Genomic DNA, 19,705 nt, shown 5'->3' with positions numbered 1-19,705 from the left:
AATATGTTGCAATTGGTGTCTGTGGAGGACAATCACTGGGGCTTTCCACTCAGCTGTCATCTCAGTATTAACTCAGTGTTTACTTCTCAGTTTTATCTTCTGTTCACTCATTGAGGGTAAAAGTTGAGAAAGTTCTCAAAAATCATTTCGTTAATTCTCTGTGTGTTTGTGTGTGTAGAGTAAGACAGCTAATTATTCAAACAATTTGATTAGAAGGGATTTCCTCATGACAAAAATAAACAAAAATAACAGAGAACAGATGTGAAATGATTTATTGTGTAATAAAGTTAATAACTGAACAGCTTTGCAGGATTTCAACAAATGTGAGAGATTGTAAAAGTAAAAAAAAAAAATTATGAATCTAATGGTTTCTTTTATCTGCAATAAAAACTTTCTTTCATTTAAAATTGTGAACTGTTTCTAAGTCTGCATTTAAATGTGTAATACTGCTTTAAGTTCACTCCTCCCACAAGTCAGATCTTTATCCAGGCAGTTAGAGTACTGACTTCCTGTTATTCCTTCAAAGGCAGCAGAAATAAGCAGAGTGTGGTTGGCCAGCAGAGTGGAAGCAATGGATCCTAAACATCAGCGTGTGGCTTTAAATGATGGTCACTCCATTCCTGCACTGGGACTTGGCACCTATGCACCCGATGCGGTAATCTCAGTTGCTTTGTGCTTGAGGGGACAAAAGAAAATAGACTTAGGGTGGTGGGAAGGCAGACAATTTCTGTGTGACTACAGGTTTCATTAGTTCTCCAGTTCCCTATGCTAGAGTTATTTTATGCAGAATACTGAACTTAGTCACACAGTTTGTTCTGCCTGACAGTCAGATGCTGTGGTCCCCTGCTGAGGATCCTGGATAGTTGTTTTGCTTTCTGTTTCAGTCTATTCTCTTGGGTAAAGAGAAAAATGCTAATTCTTTTTTTTTAAATTTTTATTTTATTTTTTTATTTTTTATTTTCTTTTTAACTTTTATTTAATGCATATAAATTTCCAGTGTACAGCTTATGGATTACAATGGCTTCCCCCTCCCATAACTTCCCTCCCACCCGCAACCCTCCCCTCTCCCGCTCCCTCTCCCCTTCCATTTGCATCAAGATTCATTTTCAATTCTCTTTATATACAGAAGGTCAATTTAGTATAAAGATTTCAACAGTTTGCACCCACATAGAAACACAAAGTGAAACATACTGTTTGAGTACTAGTTATAGCATTAAATCAAAATGTACAGCACATTAAGGACAGAGATCCCACATGAGGAGCAAGTGCACAGTGGCTCCTGTTGTTGACCCAACAAATTGACACTCTAGTTTATGGCACCAGTAACCACCCTAGGCTGTCGTCATGAGTTGCCAAGGCTATGGAAGCCTTCCAAGTTTGCCGACTCTGATCATATTTAGACAAGGTCATAAAAGACAGAGTGAGGATAGTAACCAATGATCCTAAGAGTGGCATTTACCAGGTTTGAACAATTATACAGCATTAAGTGGGGAAGAGGACCATCAGTACACACAGGTTGGGAGTAGAGCCATTGGTGGTAGAGTAGAGGTTATGATTACAAAGGAATGAGGCCCAAGTGCGCTAGACAGGGTCTACAACAAAGGACAGAGTCATTATTAGAGGAGCTAAGAAAGGTGCTGTCTAAGCTACAATTAAGTTTTCTGATTGAGAGGCAAATAGAACCTGATAGAAGGGGCTTGATAATAATCTGGTGGGCTTTAGGCCTTGTAAGTTAAGAGGCCCAGACCTATCTATCTCTTCACATGGGGTATATCCTAAGGGAGGTGTGAACCTCCTAGGGGAAGGCACTCTGTTGACTTTCATTGCTTGGCTGGCCTGGGAGGAGAGCTGGCCAGGTAAAGGCAGGTGGCATCTCTAACAAGAAATTTACAGTTCTGCCTGCAATGTTGCTGACCCTACTTGACCATACCCTCAGCTGCAGTGGTCACTTTGGAAGTTGGGCTGAGTGAAGGGCTTTTCAGCTTAGAGCCAATGAGATCTGTGGCTCTGACCTGGGCATCCTTCGACTCCAGGGCAGGTCCATTTCCAGTGATCCAACTCTTGGCAGAGCTGCCAGGGCTCTTCACAAGCTGACTTCTGCTGAAGCCCAGGCTTACCACATTGAAAGCCACTGCATGGACTGGCCTATTGGGTCTCCTTGAGGGCAGATCACTGTACAGATCAGCCATTAATAGGCCTGCCACCCATTGCTTCTGATGCCGAGCTTTCTTTTCCTCCTGGTTTGTGTTAAAGCAGACCAGAGGATGCAAGTCAAGGGAGTGCCCGTTTCCCATCTCTAATCTTCAGTGGCCTGAAGTACAAGTCTATAGTCACAGGCATGTTCTGTAGTAGTTTTTCTAAGGTAGACAATGCCCATGAGGAAAATTATATTCTCACTTTAAAACTTTCTTTCCCTTTGGTCTGAAAGGGAGGTTTTTTCTACTTACTGTATACTTGGCTGATGGCGAAGTGAATCTAGCTATGAGATTATTATTTAAGTTCTTATTTTGGCTATGCTATTACAGAAAAATGTTAGCCATCTCTTTTATAAGGTCTAAAGATTAAATTGTGCGTCCTACAGATTCCTTCATAATAGAATTAGTTTCCTACCTTGAGGAGAATAGAGAAATGAAAGAACAAGTTGGGCTTAGAATAGAGAAATGAGGGAGCAAGTCCTAGATCGCTTGCTGACAATAGCAATATCACATCAATACTTAGCAGTTTCAACCATTAGATAACAACTTAAGAAAACACTTACCAGAAGGTCCAATGCCTTCTATAAATTTTAAGAATCATGTATTTGAAAACACCTCTCAAATATCGAACATGGTGTAGCTTGTTTAACCAGTAAACTTAAGCACAACCATATAAAATGTTTTTAGTTTCTTTCTACCAACAAGTTTAAAACATATGATACACAGATTCAGGTCACACAAATTAAAATGTATCTTTGATTGATTTTAGCAGCTTAAGTTTATGGACAATCTTATCTATAAGCCAATTAAAATAAAACTCTTAATAAAATTTCCCCATGTGGACATACAATATGTACACACATATAACATAGCATAATAGACCAATATAGCAATTTTAATAATAGCTTTTAAAATCTTTAACTCTTTGTGTTGATTGCCAATTGATTTGAATTGCTTTTTGTTTTTAGTAACCTCAGTTAACCATACTTTCTCTCAGTTGGTACTGTTAATACATTATTGGCTTCATCTGTTTACAGAGCCATCCCAAAGTACTGAATACAATAAAAGTGGCTGGAAAAAGTCCATAGGAACCTATAGGAGGACAGCTAAACACAGAACCAACAACGCTTTAGTTTATTCTTAACAAGACTACCTGCCTGGTCTTTGCAGTTGCCATTGTTTCTCTGATTTTTTCTTATTTCCAGAAGTATTTTCTCCTTCCAATATGGAATGGTGCAGGGAAATTTTTGTCACTAGAGAGGAAATCCATAGAACATAGAAAGGGAGCAGCGGTGTTCTGCTCACGGGTTAGTCTTAAGCACTGCAGATTAATTACCAGATTTGGGCAGACTTTCCCTTATACTACTCTCACCTCTGAGAAACTTGTCTGAATGAAAATACCGTATGTTAGGCAAAAAGGAGACTCTATTAAGAGCAAGACTAAATTATTCAATTATGTTAACAAACACACGACTGAAAGAATTATGGCATACAATCTTATTCAATAAATGTGAGCACCATAGAGGGAATCTTGCACACTGATATTATCCTCTGATTATGTAATTGTATGACATGGGACTGTTTACCCCAAATTTAAACTGCTAGTTTATACTGTGTAAGATCTAACGAAAACAATGATGAGTATTTTGAAAACACTTAGTTGCTTTTCAGGGTGAGGTGGAATGAAGGAGAGGGAACGATCAAGGACACCAGGTAGAGTTTTAGCTCTTGTAAATGTCTCAGCACCCTCACACCTAGGGTCAGTAGAGCGCTGGTATCAGTTGGGAAGCAGCAGAATCTAGTATCTGCTTCACTGTTATTATTTTGATACATGTCAGCCTCTCAATTTTTGTTTCATTTACCTATTTGCCCTATAACAAGTACTTTCAAACCTTTGTCTAATGTTAGGAAGCTAATAAATTTACATTTTGCTCTGTTTCTATGTTCTGTAAATAAATAGTCTGTTTTTATGGGTGACAATGATATTAAAAACCCTTTATATCATACATTCAATTTCTGATGGGAATATATATATATATATATATATATCCCAGAACATACATGCTTAAAATTGATTTATCTGTAAGGCAGAGTTACAGGAAGACAGGCAGCAATGGACAAGAGTTATTCCATCCCTTGGTACTCTTCTCAAATGGCTGCTGCAGCCTGGGCTCAGGGAGTTCAAAGCAAGGGGCCTCTATCTTCATCTGAGTCTCCCACATGGGTGCACTGGGGCCACCTTCTGCTGCTTTCCCAGAACGTTAGCAGGGAACTAGATCAGAAGTGGAGCAGCCAGAACTCCAAGTGATGCCACACAGCATTGCAGTCCATTCAGTATACATTTTTTATTGCTAGCATTTATTTAGTTATTTTTCAGGGAGAATGGAGGATAGACAGAAGAATTAACATAATATCCTGCTGTCCATTCAACCAATTGCCTATTTTCAGTCTTACTTCTGAATGGCATCTAAGAACCCATATACTCCCCCATTCGTTAATTAATTTGGATGTTGACTGTAGCTACACTGCCTGTGCAGACAGTAGTCTGTATGTATACCTGCTTTTTGCTGAGGGAGTGGATTAAGTGTGTGGGCTACAAGAGGGGATCTATGCATCTCAACTTCAATGAAGAATCTTATAAAAGCAGACTACATAAAGAGTTTTCTTTACAGATAAATTTTAAAGGCTGTCAAATTCAGTTTTCACAGAATTGAATGTGTTCTATTTATGTCACTGGGAGGGATGCATAGGAGCTTGCACTGCATTTTTTCTTTATTTTATTCCATTTAATTTTCTCCTGTGATAACTTTCATTTATGAATTAATTTTTTGCTACATCCTTTCTGTCCTTCCATCAAATCACTAAAGCTGGTATAGTTGGGAGGTCCCTGAGTTTCCTACCTCTTGCAAATCGATCCATGCAAATGCAGACTTATTCTGACATGAGAAAAAAATTGAGTGTTGTGAGGCCTGAACTAATTTTAATCACATGGATCGTCAAATAACACTTTTGGCTGCTTCTCTAGGTTCCTAAAAGTGAAGCTGGGGAGGCTACCAAAATTGCCATAGATGTTGGATTCCGCCATATTGATTGTTCTCACGCATACCAAAATGAAGAGGAAGTAGGTCTGGGCATCCGGAGCAAGATTGCTGATGGCACTGTGAAGAGAGAAGATGTATTCTACACTTCAAAGGTATTGGATATTTAATGTATAAATTTGCTAACTGATGAAGTGTGAATCATAGGAATGGTAATTATATGATTAGGTCTTTAGTTGTTGATGATTTTTTTCTTATTTCCACACTTAAATCACACTTTTTCCTTTTAATTACATTTTATGTTTATTTTTCTCTTAAAAATATTTAATGTTCTGCCATATTTGCTTCCAGTGTAGACATCTGCATACACATATAACACTATTTTTTCTTTATGTATTTATGTATGAACATAAATATCACAAAGTGTGTGTTCCATAGCAATGATCATATATTGAAGAGGTCAAGGTATATTGTGATGTCCGTGGTAAAATTCAGTGATGAAAAACACTGGCAGTTGTCTTGCTGTGTTGGGCTTATATTTCTTCATATAATGAACCTCAAATTCATCAATTTTGTTGCAAATATCAGGATTTAAATCATTTTGTGGCTAAGTAATTTTTCATCATTCATTTAAACCAGATTTTGTTTATCCACTTTTGATTTGATGTATATTTATGTTGCTCCATTTTTTTGCTCTTGTGAATTTGGCTGCTATAAACATCCAAATGCAAATATGTTTTTCATAAGCTGACTTCACTTCCCTGAGATATACTCCAAGAAGTGTGATATCTGACTCACATGGTGGGTCCATTTTAGTTTTTTGAAGAATGTCTGCACTATTTTATGTAATTGTATTAATTTCATTATTACAAACAATGTATGAGGGTAGCATTTTCTACACAATTTTGCCATTATTTTATTATTACTATTATTGTTAATTTGATAACAGCCATTCTATCAAATCCAAAAGGAAAGGATCATTTTCCTTCTATATGGATCAATGTTTAACTAGTAAAAGAAAAAAAATCTTAAAATTAGATGAAGGAAACCAAGAAATTTGGCTAATGTATTTATTCTGCACAATTTCCACTGTTTAACCCCTGCAGCTTTGGTGCACTTTCTTTCGACCAGAACTGGTTCAAAAAGGCTTGGAGCAGTCACTGAAAAAACTTCAATTGGACTATGTTGATCTGTACCTTATGCATTTCCCAGTAGCTCTGAAGGTAGGCAGTTAACAACATCAAATTTATTTCACGTTATCTGTCAGTGTGACCATCGTTTTCATGGACTCATAAATGGCACTGAAAAATTTTCTGAATCCTATTGTTGTATAGGTAGAGAAACCACTCAAAATGGTTTAAGCAATATAGTCTATTGTATTCTGTAAATAAGGAGCCCAGGCCATGAGTAAGTTACAGATTTTAAATAATCTTAGGAAAGTTTTATAGCTGTAATTTTCTACAACGCTACCACAGGATTAATTTTTTTTTTTTTTTAGCTTTTTCATGGTGGCATATATGGTTCTGGGGCAATTCTAAATCATGGCCATTTTTGAGAGTTGATCTACATCTTCTAGTATTGCAATTTTTATATAACAGACTCTTGATCCATGTTTTGTGGCACAAATGAATGCTGTTTGATTCACTTGTTCTCAAGAGTTGAGGAACACTAATTGTGTAGCCTGGGTGAAGGTTATAATGCATTATTGGTGGGGATCAAAGTCATGTAACTAATAATTTTCATAGTAAAAGAGATATATTTCTCTAAAAGAAAGAACAGAGCACACAAAGTAATATAAATCCATGCCACACCATTAGGGTCTTCAAAATACTATTCATTGATACACACATAATAGATATGAGAAGAGAAGTCTGTATCATAGTGACATTCTAATTACCACTTCATATGCAAAACATATTGCAAAAACATGTCTGTGAAATGTTGCTCTACATATTTTATGGAAGTTTAGTATTCGCACCCTGAATACATTTGGGTGTATTGCTAGGGTGTGCATACCTGAATCTGATGATATAGTGAAAAATGACTGCTTCTATTCTAGCCTGGAGAGGAACTATTCCCAGCAGATGAACAAGGAAAAGTAATAAATGACATAGTTGATATTTGTGCAACATGGGAGGTAAGTACTTGGAGGAGTAAGTACAGAGAAAACTGGAAGAGGAGGTATTAGATTACAATTCAGTTTAAAAGAATGGGTTATGCTTTTCTGGATGCAAAAATTCATGCCATTATTAAGGGCAAATGTGCTGGAAGGGTGGGAGACTAAGATAAAACTAGGAAGTGCCAGACAGAACTGGAGAAAGATTAGGGGCAAAGAGGGCAGGCTCAATTTTTCATTCAAGAACAGTAATTTCTCTGATTTTAGAGGAAGTAGGGATTTATTTTCTTAAGGTCATCATCTCCCCGCTGTTCTTTACTTTTTCTCCTTTGTCATTCAATGCCCATTAGCTTCATTATAATCTCTTGTCAGCGTTCTTTTAAATGGTGTAAAGATTCTTTTACATTAATCTAGCCATTTGTGCAAGTATTTCTTCACAATATTTTCTCCCAGGCCTTGGAAAAGTGCAAGGATGCAGGATTGGCCAAGTCCATTGGGGTGTCCAACTTCAACCGCAGGCAGTTGGAGATGATTCTGAAGAAGCCAGGGCTCAAGTACAAGCCTGTCTGCAACCAGGTGAGGACTCTCAGCCTCCTCGCCTTCTGCTTTTCATTCCTGCCTTCTTGTGCCACTGATAAGTCCACTTGTCTCTGATTCCTGATCAATGTATGCTTTGGGAGAGAAGATTCTCAAGGCATTCTCAAAATTCTCTCTGTGTGGAAGGGCAAGTTGTCTGTTTTTGGTGATGCCTTATTCTAAAGGTAAGGAGAATCTAGTGCTCAAACATGTTTAAGAATTTGGGGAGGTGAAGATGATCAAGATAGGAGCAGTCAAGAATCAGACCTCAATGAAAAGATAGATTTATCAATCTCTGAATGTGATGTGGAAGTCACTGTATGTAGCAGAGAAGGCCATGAAAACATCTAATGGGCAGTAAAGATAGAGTGAATGTAGGAGAAGATAGGGTTTGTTTTGCATTCATTATTTCTTCTTGGTATCGATTTTTTTTTTCAGGTGTCCTTTTTTTTTTTTTTTTTTTTTTTTTTTGACAGGCAGAGTGGACAGTGAGAGAGAGAGACAGAGAGAAAGGTCTTCCTTTTTGCCATTGGTTCACCCTCCAATGGCTGCCGCACTGTGGCCTGCGCACCACGCTGATCCGAAGGCAGGAGCCAGGTGCTTCTCCTGGTCTCCCATGGGGTGCAGGGCCCAAGCACTTGGGCCATCCTCCACTGCACTCCTGGCCACAGCAGAGAGCTGGCCTGGAAGAGGGGCAACCGGGACAGAATCTGGCGCCCCCAACTGGGACTAGAACCTGGTGTGCTGGCGCCGCAAGGCGGAGGATTAGCCTATTGAGCCATGGCGCCGGCTTCAGGTGTCTTGAACAGAGTCTTAGATAAAGGAAAAACTTACTGAAAAGTATAAAAAAAATCTGGGGAAGAGCAAGAAAGTTACCTTTTATGGTGTTGTTGTTGTGGCCCACATCACACTCGGGAAATTTTAGCAAACTTAAGCTGATCTCATCCTTGAATTCATTTTAATCTGCATCTAAACACTGCTAATGACTTCAAATTAACTGTGCAACAATATTGATTTTTAGCTTGTTCTATGTTCTAACTTAGTTAGTATCTAACAACATACAGTCACTCAGTAAAAATATTTGACATGAAATTATGACTTATAAAATGTATCATTTTCTTATGTAATGATGTAGTACTCTGATTTTCAAGAAAAAAAATTATAAAATTGTTATGGCTTTCAGTGTTAGGTTTATTCCAGTCTTTTATTTTAGGAACTTTCATACATCCAAAAATTGTGATAATGCTGATATTTGTATTTTCTTCTCTATTCGCAGATTATTATATTTTTTCATATGTCCAAAGTTATGGACATAAAATTTTATATCCATTACATATGTGCAATATTTTGCTGAACCTCTTAATATAATGTGTCGGTGATTTCCCATCCTTACAGAACTCACAAATACCTCCTATGATAGAAGACACTGTCATACAGTTATAGTTTTCATAATCAGATCTAAAGTGCTTAGCAATTGCTACCTCTTGTCATTTAACATCATTCAGCACTATAATTTTTTATTATTATCCCCAGATGTCTTCTCTTTAAAGAGAAACAAAATAGTAATTCACAAATAGAATTCTGTCATGTTTCTCATGCTTTTCCCCTTCAAAGTTCAGAAATCTTTTTTCCTGTGATATCTATGCACATTTTGTCAGTTGTTCTAGATTCATCAGATTGTTGTCTTGTAATAATCATTTGCTTCTCTACTTCAACTTTCTGTAAGTTAGAAGTTGGGTTTAGATGGTTTATTATATATTAAGGTTAAATGTTTTCGTCATGAAGATGTCCCTAGAATGCTGTGTTCATCAAATCGTATTCCAAGAGACAGCATAGAAAGATAGTTTTCCCTCGTTTAGTGATGCATCTTTTGGTCACTTTTTTAAGCTAGTCATAGCCACATCTCCTTTGTGAACAAATATTTTCACCCACTGCAATTGCTAGTAGGTAGGTAAATATATTCAATAGAGGGTGTAATACAACTGAACATGTTTTACATAATAGATGATCATTAATGGATGATTTTTGTCTTAACTGATTATTATTTTGGGGTTTGCAAAGTTATTTGCGTTTTAACTATACATTTTTATTTTTACTTGACATTTGCACAATTAAGAATCTCTTTATCTCTCCCTCTCTCTGTTGGTCTCTCCCTTTCTATCTGTTTTTCTCTTTCTCTCTGCTTTTCAAATAAAATAAAGTCTTTATAGCAAAATGTAAAATCCTACTTGATGATATTTTGAGTTTAAATTTCCATGTCTCATTTCCATATTCAGCTACTTTTACTTTTTAAGTTTCCCCATATACTCTGATATTTTTCAAACTTGTCTATCCACAGGTGGAATGCCATCCATATCTCAATCAGAGCAAACTGCTGGATTTTTGCAAGTCCAAAGACATTGTCCTGGTTGCCTATGGTGCTCTGGGATCAAGTCGAGATCCAAAATGGTAAAAGGAAAATGAAACATGACATAAAATCCACTGTTGATGAAATATGACACTTAGTTTTATAGAGTTAGTCTCAACTGGCTCAAAGAGGGGGATGATCTATATTTGTAAAACAGCTCAGCTGATACTAATAACACCGCTGGCCCAGAGGCCACCTTTGAGAAGCGCTGGTCTAGGGTAGGCCTCCAGTTTGTTCTGGAAACCTTTTATCAAACTGAATGCTCAGCATCAGGAGGTCAGTTTTTCTCCTGCTCCTTGCAGGGTGGACCAGAGCTCCCCAGTTCTCCTGGAAGACCCAGTCATCTGTGCCCTGGCAAAAAAGCACCAGCGAAGTCCAGCCCTGATTGCCCTTCACTGCCAGCTGCAGCGTGGGGTTGTGGTCCTGGCCAAGAGTTTCATAGAGAAGGAGATCAAAGAGAACATTCAGGTGATGGGCATGTGGGGCTCCGTGTCCTTGGGATTTGTTTCTCTTTGGAAGATGTCAAGACATCTTTCACCAAGCCTGCCCATGTATTCAAGACTTCTGTATATTTCTAGACATAATGATAGAGATAATTATGATTGAACAGAAAACACAGAACAGGTTTTCAGCACTAATTGGAAGTTTACTCTATAGCCTTATACAGAAGACATCTTCATTTTTTGAAATTAGGGCATTTTGTGAGGTGATTTTTGGTTTATACATTATATTTTTTGCAATTTTAGAATTCATATAGCTTAATATTCATATTGTTTTCACATTGGTTTTCCTATCTAGTGAAGCACCATATAAATATATTGACTGTGTCTGTGTTTTCAATTAAGAAACCATTATTTTACCATTATTATGTAGTTGTAAAATAAAAAATACCTTCTGAACAGATGATTGTAACCAATTTAACATCCTTACATGAATTGTGAATTAGCCTAGGGTCAGCCTGAACTCATCCACCTTGCATTGTATTGAGCTCTCTCATGTTCTTGTAATCCACTCCCTCAGGAATTGTAAACGAAGCAGCTCCCTTTATGATGTTAAATGAGCATTGCATGGGATGCCTCAGTGCTCCTCCATGTACTTTTTCATCCTACAGCTAAGTTTCCTAGGTCTCTCTTCATTACATGGCACAATCCAAAGTCACTGATTGCATACTGGCAAAGCCTTCTCAGAACTCTCTAGCAATTGCTTCTGACAAGTTCTATGACTATTGAACAAACCAGGCCACACTACAATTTTTGCATAATAGTTAATGGAGCCAAGGGGTATGGAGCCTAGCAAAGTGAAGTATTGGGAGATAGTTCCCTACTCAATCTAGCATGTTTATGTATTCTGGACTTTAATTTTATATCGAGATCTATTTGTCAAAATTTTTCTTAGGGTGCAGTGTGGTACAGCAGGTCAAGCTGCTGCCAGCAACTCCAGCATCCCATATGGAAGCCAATTCTAGTTCTTCTCTCTGATCCAGCTCCCTGATGATGTGCCTAGGATAGCAGTGGAGGATTGCAAGGGTGTTTGGGCTCTTACCACCAAATGGGAGATTAGTATGAATCCCCTAGCTTTGCATCAGTCTGGCTCAGCCTCAGCTGTTGTGGCAATTTGGGGAGTGAGTCAGCAGTTGGAATAACTCTCTCTCTCCTTCTATCTGAAACTATGTCTTTCAAATAAATAAGTAAACCTTTTGCAACACGTTTTGACAAACTGTATTCTCTTTATGGTATATTTTCATGACAAAAATTTGTACTTTTGTATATTTATATTTTTGTGGCTGATCCAAGTGTTTTGGGGACAGGATAATATTTTACTACATTATCTATAAAACATTATGGTCTTTCTAAATTTGGTTATTAATTCAACTGGTGTTTTTAAAATACCATGTGAAATATATGTAAGAGTCCACTGACATGCATATATACTTTCAGAAAGAATATCAAGATTAAGAATTTGGTTCATTGCTTAGCATACTGAAATGCCTGGATTTGAGCCCCAGCCCTGCTTCTATCTTGCTGTTAGTGCACCCCCATGGGAATCAACAAGTTATGTCCTTGTGCTTGGATGCATATACCCCTTAGAGATCTAAATTGTTAAAGATCTAAATTGATTTCCATGGTGCTGACTTCTCTCCCCCCATGTTGATTCTTGCAGACATTTGAGAGTAAACTGGTAGATGAGAGATCTCTGTCTTTCTCTTACTCTGTCTCTCACTCATTCTGTCACTGTGTAATTCTGACACATCAATGATCCTCTCCTCACTCTGCAAATACATATCTGAATTCACTCCTCTCCTCAAGAGAATGTTTTTATTTCTGTAGAGTTACAAAATAAAGCTCTGTTTTCCAGTATGGTAAAACATTTACTAATACCTCATATTTAAAATATCTCAGTTACTCTTCATTGAATTAAGTTAACTGTTATACAAAATTTGTAAGGACTTTTACTTTCCACATAGAATATGACTTTAAGCTGTTGTTTAATATTGAATTGAAACTCTCCATTAATTACAAGAGAATTTTTAAAAATACCTTTTTCTTTTTCAAATTATCAAAATTTTCTGTTGTTTTCTTTATTCACTGATGGGATATAAACAGGTGACTGTATCAAGGATCTTTACTAAATAATCTTATATACTTCAATGTTTGCCTTTAGAATTTTCTAGACCTTGTAAGTACATGGCCCTATCTTCTTTAAGTAATGTCAGCTTCCTTCTACAGCACAGCTAATCTTGAGATCTCTTTTTATCTTTAATGTTGTGTGGTTTTAATATATTATAGCTAGTAGTGCACTTTTATTTATTTTTCACTGATGTTTTTTTTAAAGTTTTTATTTATTCACTTGAAAGGCAAAGATACAGAGAAAGAAGGGAAGGGGAGGGAGAGAGAAAGAGAGAGAGAGAGTGAGAGAGAGAATCTTCCATTGGCCATTGGCTGATTCACTCACCAGGGTCACAACACTTGGCCTGTGTCATGCTGAAGCCAGGAGCCTGGAACAAGATCTGAGATTCCCACATGGGTGGAGGGGTACAAGCACTTTTGCCTTCCTCCATTGTTTTCCCAAGCCCATGGTAGGAACCTGTATCAGAAGTGGAACAGCTAGAACTTCAATTGGTTCTGAGAAGACATGACTGCATTGCAGGTGGCTGATTAACCTTCTGCAACAAAACCAACTCCTCACACAGAAGAGTCATTATTATTATTTTAAATAATATTAACAGTTACTATTATTTTAAAATTTTTATGATTAACATAAAGACAACAGAAAGTATATATTTCATAGACACAATTCTAAGACAAATTGATACCTCCTTACCTCCTTTGGTCCTTCTCTCCATCTTCCTTTCGTTATTCTTTTAATTTTTGATAGCATTAATTCAATTGATTTTATAACCACAGAGTTAATGCTCAACTAAATATTGTGTTCAATAAGTAAAAAAATTGAAGGACTGTTCCACAGGAATATACACAAGAGCTATAAAGAATAATCAAATCATAGGATGTCAATTTCACCCTTCTACATTCAGTTGTGTTTGTGTGGGTGTTTACATGTGTGCATTCTAGATTTTTTTTTGACAGGCAGAGTGGACAGTGAGAGAGAGACAGAGAGAAAGGTCTTCCTTTGCCATTGGTTCACCCTCCAATGGCCGCCACGCTGCGGCCGGCACACCGCGCTGATCCGAAGGCAGGAGCCAGGTGCTTATCCTGGTCTCCCGTGGGGTGCAGGGCCCAAGCACTTGGGCCATCCTCCACTGCACTCCCAGGCCATAGCAGAGAGATGGCCTGGAACAGGGACAACCGGGACAGAATCCGGAGCCCCGACCGGGACTAGAACCCAGTGTGCTGGCGCTGCTAGGTGGAGGATTAGCCTGTGGAGCCACGGCGCCGGCTTGCATGTGTGCATTCTATATGTTAACTACCACAAATCAGAGAAAACATATATTTGTCTTTTAGGGTATCACTTATTTCATTAAGCATAATTCTCCTCGGTTGCTTCCACTCTGTTGGAAAAACAGAATTTCCTTCTTTTATAGCTGAGTATTACTTCGTTGTGTATATAAACCAGAATTTTTTATCCAGTTATCAGATGATGGACATATGGGTTGATCTCATATCTTAGCTAATGTGAATTGAAGTGTGTAAACATGGAGATTCAAATGACACTTCATAAGCTGATTTAATTTCTCTTGGTTAAATGTCCAGGAACGGGATGGTTGGGTGAGTAGTAGAAATATTTTCAAATTTCTGAGGAATTTCCATACTAGTTTACATTCCACCCAACACCCAGTGTTTATTGAAGAATGATTTGCTTCATGTCTCAAAATGTTTGGAAACTTTTCAGGATTTTCCAGATTGGCAAATATTCAGTATAAAAATAACCAAATATTATATACTTCTCTAACAGGTGTTTGAATTTCAATTGTCTTCAGAGGACATGAAAACTCTGGATGGCCTGAACAAAAATCTGCGTTATTATTCTGCTGATATGTAAGTGGCTTTCATAAATTTGTTGCCTCCATTTATTTTCTGATGAGGAGTGTAGGAAAGGCATTAGCTTTTATTGCCCTACTATCTATGAACATGCACTATGGGAATCACCAATGTAGCCTAATTCAGTGTTTGTAAAATGACACATACTTCTCTCAAACTTCAATTCTTATCAGATTAAGGCATTTCCAACAACCTTGTGGTCCTAGGCAGCAGTCGTCTTCATTCACAGGCATGTCTGTTTATATCTAAGTCATTAAGATAATTTGCCTTCCACGATTTTAGACATGTAAGTTAATAAGTAATGTCAGTAACTGTAATGTACAACAAGAGTCCCCACATTCATTCATAATTGACTTGTGCTTGACAGTTTTTCTGGATAAAATAGCCTTGAATCTTGGAGAGACTGGAAAAATTTAGCTGATACTAAAATACAAGGGACTTGCTTCCTATTTATGTTAGTAAGCTTGTTTGACATCATTCTCTTCCCTAAACATGTGCATGTAAGAACTTATAAATTAAGGAAATAAGCTTCACCTGTATTTTTGAAAGAAAGCAGTACTAATTTCAGAAGTCTTGAAAGTTTACTCATAAAAAACCTTTTCCAGGAAGAAAACAGAAGAATGAGTGCTTATACATTAAAGTAAAATTTATTTGGTGATGAATTTCAATACATCATACTAACAATGAAATCATAAAGAAAATAAATCTATTAGATTGGGTAATGCCTAAAGAAATACCCAATGAACCTTAGGTTTGATGATATCCATTTCAAATATAGCTTCAAGAATGGATGGAAAGAAGCCTTGAGACATTAATTTGTTTCATGAGAGCTTTTTTAATTTTTGGATTACTCTCAATAACACCCTTGATCTTTTATGCATAAATATCTACCTAATAATAAGTATAGAAAGTAATACTAATGCAAACCTGTTCAATAAGTATACAGATTAGTATTTATAATGTCCTTATGCAGAAATACATATCCCTTTGTATGGAATTATCCATTACAGACTTGTAAAATAATGTATTTCTAGTTTGATATTTTCCCCTTCCTTTTCACTGTGTGTTTGTTAAGGACTCAAATCCTTCATTCACCTTTACAAAGGCTGACCTTACAAAGTTAATAGAAACATTGGGTATGATTTTCTGACATATGGAAATCTCTATGCAGAGGATGAATTCTTAAAGGTAGATCTCAAAATAAGGATCAAAATGGAGTAATAAAAATAAAAATGAAAGAGAATATAGCCAGTGAAATATCTTTTCTCTCCTTTGTCCAATAAACAAAATTTCTATAAATGTTTATAGTAAGGAATTTCTATTAATTCCACCTAAAGAATCTAATTTTGTGGTAGAAATAAAGATAAAAATGAATAAAAAAGTTTAATGTATTGCAAAATGTACATATTCAAAATTGGTAGATGTGTTATAATTTTAATATTTGATTACTATAAAAATTGAAAACTATAGCAGAGACATAATGGAAAGTTTAGGAGAGTGGCAAAGACAGTGGCAAGCAATGTATGATTCCTACACCCATAAACATTTTTAATAAGTATTGAGTGTGTTGCCACTTTATATCTTAAGTAGTTAGGAAAATATAGAAATATGCAAATAATACAGGAAGCATTTGGACACTGAACACTGTCTCATCAATAAAATTCATTTTATCATATATTAAGCTATGCATGATGGACTGTAAGTAAATAATTGAAGAATTAATACAAATGATGTCAAATTGCTAGCAGTAACCTATAACCTGTGAACTCTTTTTAGTATTGAACAGTATGTTCAAATATGTTTCTATTATCCTTGAAAATATGATGTAAGATAGCACTGTGTATGGCTTTCATAATTTACAGATGCAGCTATGTGAGAGATGTTTGAATTTTTTATTGTGTATGAAATGTATGCTAAGTTCCAAGTAAAGAAATATAATTTGAAAACTTTGAGTATGATTAAATATATTTACCATAAAGTCATGCTCATGAATATAAGTTGGATAATAAAACCAGTATGAAAACAAACATTTTATTTTTCTATAATGGTAGCATCACAGAAACCACTTATTTAGTATTCTAGAAATGTGGTCACAGAGTATAGAATGTGCATTTTTCTCATTTTAGCTTTATTGAACATCCAAATTACCCATATTCTGATGAATATTAACGTGGAGACCTTTTTCATGATTCTACTACAAGTTCTCCCACATGTGTCATGGGACAGGAGACATCTCAGATGCTGGTAACTGGGCAATTCTCTTCTGGTTAATCTATGCTGCTTAGCAACTGACCCTCAGCTGGAGCTGTATCTACTGGGTATAAGGTCATGGCTACAAATTCTTGTTATTACAGAAAATAATATAATCTTGTTGTATTAAAGACTTTTACCTACCACTGATTTTATTACTTGCCTGCTTTCTTTCATTCTGATTCATTAGTCCCTCAAACTGATTTTCCTAGAAGTCTGTGGACTGTGGTGAGAGATGATAACAGATAGTCCACTGATGTTGTTGGGATTCATGTGTGAAGCACTGTCAGTCTGTAGAGCAGTTAACAAAACTTTTCATACATGGCTTCTCCAATGCTTCCAGGAACAAGAAAACTCACTGTATAAATCCCATAAAGCATGGAAATAATGCAAAGATGAATAAGAGTCCAGAGATCCCTTCTATAAGCTAATGGATCATAGCTGCAGATACTGTGGTATTTGGTATCTTTGGGGGGATGTTAAGTTGAAGGAAGTGGGAATCAAGGGGATTTAGCCAAGAAGAGTGCTTAGGAGTCAGGAGTGAGAGAGATGAGGAAGTGGAAAGTAAACAGGTCTCTACTTGCAAAGGCTGACAAAAGTCTTTTTTTTTGTCATTGTCTTCAAATAAAAGGTAGGATCAGAAGCCATCTGGGAAATGTAAATAAAAGCCACAATGAAGTTTCATTTCACCCTACTCAGAATGGCTATCATCCAAAAATAAATAAATAAAAATAACAGATGCTGCTGCCGACAAAAGGGAACTGGTACCTATAAACTGTTGATGGGGCCGGCGCCATGGCTTAACAGGCTAATCCTCTGCCTTGCGGCGCCGGCACACTGGGTTCTAGTCCCGGTTGGGGCGCCGGATTCTGTCCCGGTTGCCCCTCTTCCAGGCCAGCTCTCTGCTGTGGCCCGGGAAGGCAGTGGAGGATGGCCCAAGTGCTTGGGCCCTGCACCCCCATGGGAGACCAGGAGAAGCACCTGGCTCCTGGCTTCGGATCAGCGAGATGCGCCGGCCGCAGTGGCCATTGGAGGGTGAACCAATGGCAAAAAGGAAGACCTTTCTCTCTGTCTCTCTCTCTCTCTCTCACTATCCACTCTGCCTGTCAAAATAAATAAATAAATAAATAAATAAATAAATAAACAAACAAACTGTTGATGGGAATGTATACTAGTACAACCATTATGAAAGACAGCATGGAGATTCCTCAGGAATCTAAACATAGAACTATCATATGACCAAGAAATTCCACTGCTGGGAATTTACCCAAAGGAAATGAAATCAGCATGTGAGAGGTATCTGTACCCCATGTTTATAGCAGCTCAACTCACAATAGCAAAGATGTGAATTCAACACAGATGTCCAAAAACGGATTACTGGATAAAGACATTACAATATACATCCACAATGGTAGACTCCCAAGCCGTGAAAAAGAACAAACATCTGACTTCTGCAACAAATTGGATGCAATTGGAGACCATTATGCATAGTGAAATAAGGCAGTCCGAAAAAGGCAAATATATATTTTCTCTTATTTGTGGTAACTAACATACAGAATACAAAAATAATGCATATGAGTGAATTGACATTGAGATTTTATTATTAAATTTAGCCCCTATCTATACTCTTAAAGAAAAGTTTCTACTATTTGTTTAAATGTGTTCTCTTCTCAAAACATTTTTACAAAGTCTTAGAATTACCTTTCATAGCCTTCAGTGATATAAGGATAATTAAACAATCACAACAGTATCTGTATCTCATTTTAAAGAACTTTCTTCAAAGGTTGAGACAATGTCATGGACTACTAATCAAGAAACTCAGAGAATGACAATTTTCATGTCCTGTATACACCTTCAGAAATGTAAGCCCTTATTAACTCTTTTTGTTCCTGTGGTTACCCTTTTGCTGTCAAACAGGCTTTCCCAAGCCATTCTCTTTAGCTGAGACATAGCCTACCAAAATGTGCATCTCAGTCTTTCTGCAAATGATTCACCCTTGAATTAATGTAAACTGTGAACTTGAAATGCCCTAAGTCACTTCTGGACACTTTTCTGTCTTCTCAAGTCCTTTATGACCATGGATATTCTCACCACTTTAAATATCATCAGTTGTCAATAAACGTCAAATCCAAATCTTGAGCTTAGCATTTGAGCTTAAACCCATGTTGTGCAATTTCTACTTAATCTCCATGTGTGCCTATAATGCACATCTTATAAAAGCCTCAAACAAAATCTCATAATCAATTTGCTATGTGTTTTTTTTTTTGACAGGCAGAGTTAGACAGTGAGAGAGAGAGAGACAGAGAGAAAGGTCTTCCTTTTCCATTGGTTCACCCCCCAAATGGCTGCTACGGCCGGTGCGCTGTGCCGATCCAAAGTCAGGAGCCAGGTGCTTCCTCCTGGTCTGCCATGCAGGTGCAGGGCCCAAGCACTTGGGCCATCCTCCACTGCCTTCCCGGGCCACAGCAGAGAGCTGGACTGGAAGGGGAGCAACAGGGACAGAACCGGCACCACAACTGGGACTCGAACCCAGGGTGCTGGCGCCGCAGGCGGGGGATTAGCCAAGTGAGCTGAGGCGTCAGCCTTGCTATTTTTTTTTTTTTTTTTTTGGACAGGTAGAGTGGACA

The 19,705-nt window shown here is 37.3% G+C and overlaps 1 protein-coding gene across 3 annotated transcripts; it reads left to right on the top strand.

Annotated features, from left to right (window-relative positions):
- Nucleotides 1–531: 531 nt before the first annotated feature.
- Nucleotides 532–17,228, top strand: LOC133773572 (prostaglandin-E(2) 9-reductase-like). Of its 3 annotated transcripts, XM_062210979.1 has the most exons (9): nucleotides 532–655; nucleotides 5,221–5,388; nucleotides 6,340–6,456; nucleotides 7,293–7,370; nucleotides 7,803–7,925; nucleotides 10,264–10,373; nucleotides 10,635–10,800; nucleotides 14,743–14,825; nucleotides 16,955–17,228. In XM_062210979.1, exons 1-9 carry the CDS (start codon nucleotides 572–574, stop codon nucleotides 16,995–16,997), a joined length of 972 nt encoding a protein of 323 aa, XP_062066963.1. In that variant the 5' UTR covers nucleotides 532–571; the 3' UTR covers nucleotides 16,998–17,228. The 3 variants fall into 3 exon arrangements, with proteins under 3 accessions (XP_062066963.1, XP_062066964.1, XP_062066965.1); XM_062210980.1 differs by lacking the exon at nucleotides 10,635–10,800; XM_062210981.1 differs by lacking the exons at nucleotides 10,264–10,373; nucleotides 10,635–10,800.
- Nucleotides 17,229–19,705: the final 2,477 nt, after the last annotated feature.

Source organism: Lepus europaeus, chromosome 14 (genome assembly GCF_033115175.1).
Source record: "Lepus europaeus isolate LE1 chromosome 14, mLepTim1.pri, whole genome shotgun sequence".
Lineage (NCBI taxonomy): Eukaryota > Metazoa > Chordata > Mammalia > Lagomorpha > Leporidae > Lepus > Lepus europaeus.
The sequence above is the reverse complement of the archived record's forward strand: the minus strand, read 5'-3'. Positions and strand labels throughout refer to the sequence as shown.